We start from the raw sequence: 2,962 nt of genomic DNA on the forward strand, positions 1-2,962 counted from the left end.
CAGTATATTATATGTGCTTTCATGGACTGTGCGTATGTGTAATGATGATCATATGCATTTTGTACTATGTATCTAAAATACACAAAGAAAAATATACCAAAATATGGAAAGAAAAATCCAAATGATAAGTGACACACGAAGTAACACCGCCTTGACATTTTTATAGTTAAAATTGCCATAAAAAAACACACAAAACAGATTGAAATTTGCCATCCAAACAAAATGTTGTCATGCTTTACAACTAAAATTGGCATCCTTACATAACTAAACTTACCATTAAGAAATGTCAGGGCGAAATTGTTTCGTGCCACACAAGTAGCACTTATCGAGTTCAAGAAAAGACAAAGCTGGCAGCGCCTCCTCACGTCCACCACTCCCCATATCTATCTATCTTTTCTACTGTTACTTAAAGAAAAAAATCTATCTATTCTACTGTCCTCATCAACCTTTTCCCATGCAATTTTTTTGGTTAAGTCTTAGTGGACTGCTATCTAGTAACACCCAAGAAAAATAGACATACTAGAAAATGGAAGGAAAAAACAAAAGTTGGCAGCTCCTCCTCCTCACGGCCACCACTCCCCATATCTATTCTCCTGTCGTCGTCAACCTTTCCCCCTCCGAGTTAGCTTGTTCATCGGTAATCCACCCACATCAAGATCTCCCCAAATTCCACACCAAACCCTATCTATCTACCAGTCCATCCCGTACATCTTCTTCCATCGAGGTCGAGCCTTCCACCCATTCATGGCGTCCACCACCAGTGGCAGCCTCCCATCCTCTCCCTCACTCCCGGGCACCGGCTCCGAACAAGAATTCTTCTCCGTCGACCCCCACGGCCTGTTCCTCCCTTCATCCCCCTCCCCCGCCAGCCTGTTCGACCACGACTCCTCCTTCCAAGGCTTCTTCCCCACATCCTCCCCCACGCGAGCAACAGCGACTCCACCTCACCCTACGGCCCCGTCAAAGCAGACCAAGAAGCGCCCCAGAGCCTCCCGCCGCCCACCCACCACCGTGCTCACCACCGACACCTCCAACTTCCGCGCCATGGTACAGGAGTTCACCGGCTTCCCGGCGCCACCATTTGCCGCCGGACCGTCCCCGTTCGTCCGCCCGCGGCTCCTCGGTGGCGCCTCCGCCTACGGGCCCCCCTTCCTGGTACGCCCGTGCCCTCTCAAATACCCGCAGCAAAACCCTGCACTGCTGTCCTCCATCGGCACCGGCACCACCACCGGCGGCGGAGCCAACTCTCTCATGCACGCGCTCGCGCTGTTGGCGAGGAGCAACGCGATGCCAAGTACCCCCGCTGATGTTACGGCGAGAGGATCAGGTGCTGCTGATCAGTACGGCGGCCACCACGGCCACGGCATGGGAGATTTCAACTACAACCCGTTTGACGACTTCGAGACTGAGACTGCGGCAGCGGCAGCGGAAGGCGACAAGGCGGCGAACGGCGACCATGCTGGGTTCTTCTCTTCCTTAGGCGGCGCCGGAGATAAGTACGACCGGCACTAGCTAGTACTTACGTATCTCTCTCTCTCTCTCTCTCTCTCTCTCTCTCTCTCTCTCTCTCTCTCTCTCTCTCTCTCTCTCTCTCTCTGATGAGCGTGCTGAGCGGTCTTTGTGTAATGTGGATGGAAATTGAGATGGAGGAACAACTTTTGATACTCTATTGGCATTTGGCAGGTTGCTTAATTGTTAGTTCCTTTGACACAAAATGTGAGTTTATAAGTTGATTGATGGTGATTTTTGGTGCAAATTAATAATTAATTGAAGTAATACATGCATTGCTTCTTGCATGATTTACAATTCTTACAATATCTATTATGTATATATTGTAAGGTGGTTTGTTCGGTTTCCATCGCTAGCCAAGGAATTGTCCTTGTCAAGATGAGATGAAATGATCCAACACCTCTCCTTAGTCATGGAGAAGTGTTGAAATGATCCAACACTTTACTTTTCTGCTTAATTTGGATATATTCCATACCATGGGGAAAAAATTGCTAGACTTAGAGCATCTACGGATGAATAGGCTGACACTAACTTATGGAGCAAATCTACTGTTAATAAAAAGTTCATGTATTTCGTAGCTTTTCTTTGTAAATGATATTTGTTGTGAATCAAAATGGATGCATTTTTTAGGGAAACAACCGGGCTCTGCTGCGTATTTTTATTAACAAAATGGATGCATGACCGATGTTAATTATTACGTTGTGTCCCATTTCCTTTTGTTGAATTATTACCTTGATGTTGTTTCTTGTTGACTTCAGCAATGAAGCCTTCCTTTTTTTCAGGGGGAAAGGCGGTCTTCTCTTTGTAATAATCGGACAAATGTAAAGTAATATGCATGGTATATAAGTTTGAGTGATCTTATTCTTCGTTATCCCGTATCAGCATGATGATTTTGTTCCACACACACACACACCAAAATGACGGATTTATGAAGAACCAACTAGTGAAAATCGAACTATACAAACTATACGGAGGCTAGGTGGACAGGAAATTTAGTTCTCGTGATCACAAATAGATTAATGTGTTCACTGTTTTTCTTTTCAGATTCTATTTCTTTGAAATGTACACTACACATGCTGCAATAATTTGGTTCAGGCTCGAAAGCATTTTTTTTATTGTGAACTGCTAATTGTTTATGACTTCATTACTGAGAGGTAATTATAAATAATTATTTTATTACATATATCATAACTCTATTCAAATTAAACAAAATATATAATGCATAGTAAAATTTAATTTAAATACAACTCGCATTGCTTTGTATGTCCATTTTTTTTCCAATTATATATTATTTTCATAAGTTAATTAACGGACATTCATTTAAGCCAAAATCATTTGTACGAGAATCATTTTTTAACCATGAGAAATCAAGTGATCACGAGTTCATGACTATATGGACTATCAGTCTATCACTGGAAGTACTGGTAAGCCAGTACTATAGCATCTATCTAAT

The 2,962-nt window shown here is 43.3% G+C and overlaps 1 protein-coding gene across 1 annotated transcript; it reads left to right on the forward strand.

The window, feature by feature from the left end:
* Positions 1 to 556: 556 nt before the first annotated feature.
* LOC119280582 lies at positions 557 to 1,669 on the forward strand. The gene has a single exon (XM_037561392.1). It carries the CDS (start codon positions 745 to 747, stop codon positions 1,510 to 1,512), a length of 768 nt encoding a protein of 255 aa, XP_037417289.1. The 5' UTR covers positions 557 to 744; the 3' UTR covers positions 1,513 to 1,669.
* Positions 1,670 to 2,962: the final 1,293 nt, after the last annotated feature.

Source organism: Triticum dicoccoides, chromosome 3B, assembly GCF_002162155.2.
Source record: "Triticum dicoccoides isolate Atlit2015 ecotype Zavitan chromosome 3B, WEW_v2.0, whole genome shotgun sequence".
NCBI classification, from domain to species: Eukaryota; Viridiplantae; Streptophyta; class Magnoliopsida; order Poales; family Poaceae; genus Triticum; species Triticum dicoccoides.

What these genes read in the sequence shown, in the direction of transcription:
- LOC119280582 (XM_037561392.1), top strand. Translation starts at nt 745, where the DNA reads ATGGCGTCCACCACCAGTGGCAGCCTCCCATCCTCTCCCTCACTCCCG.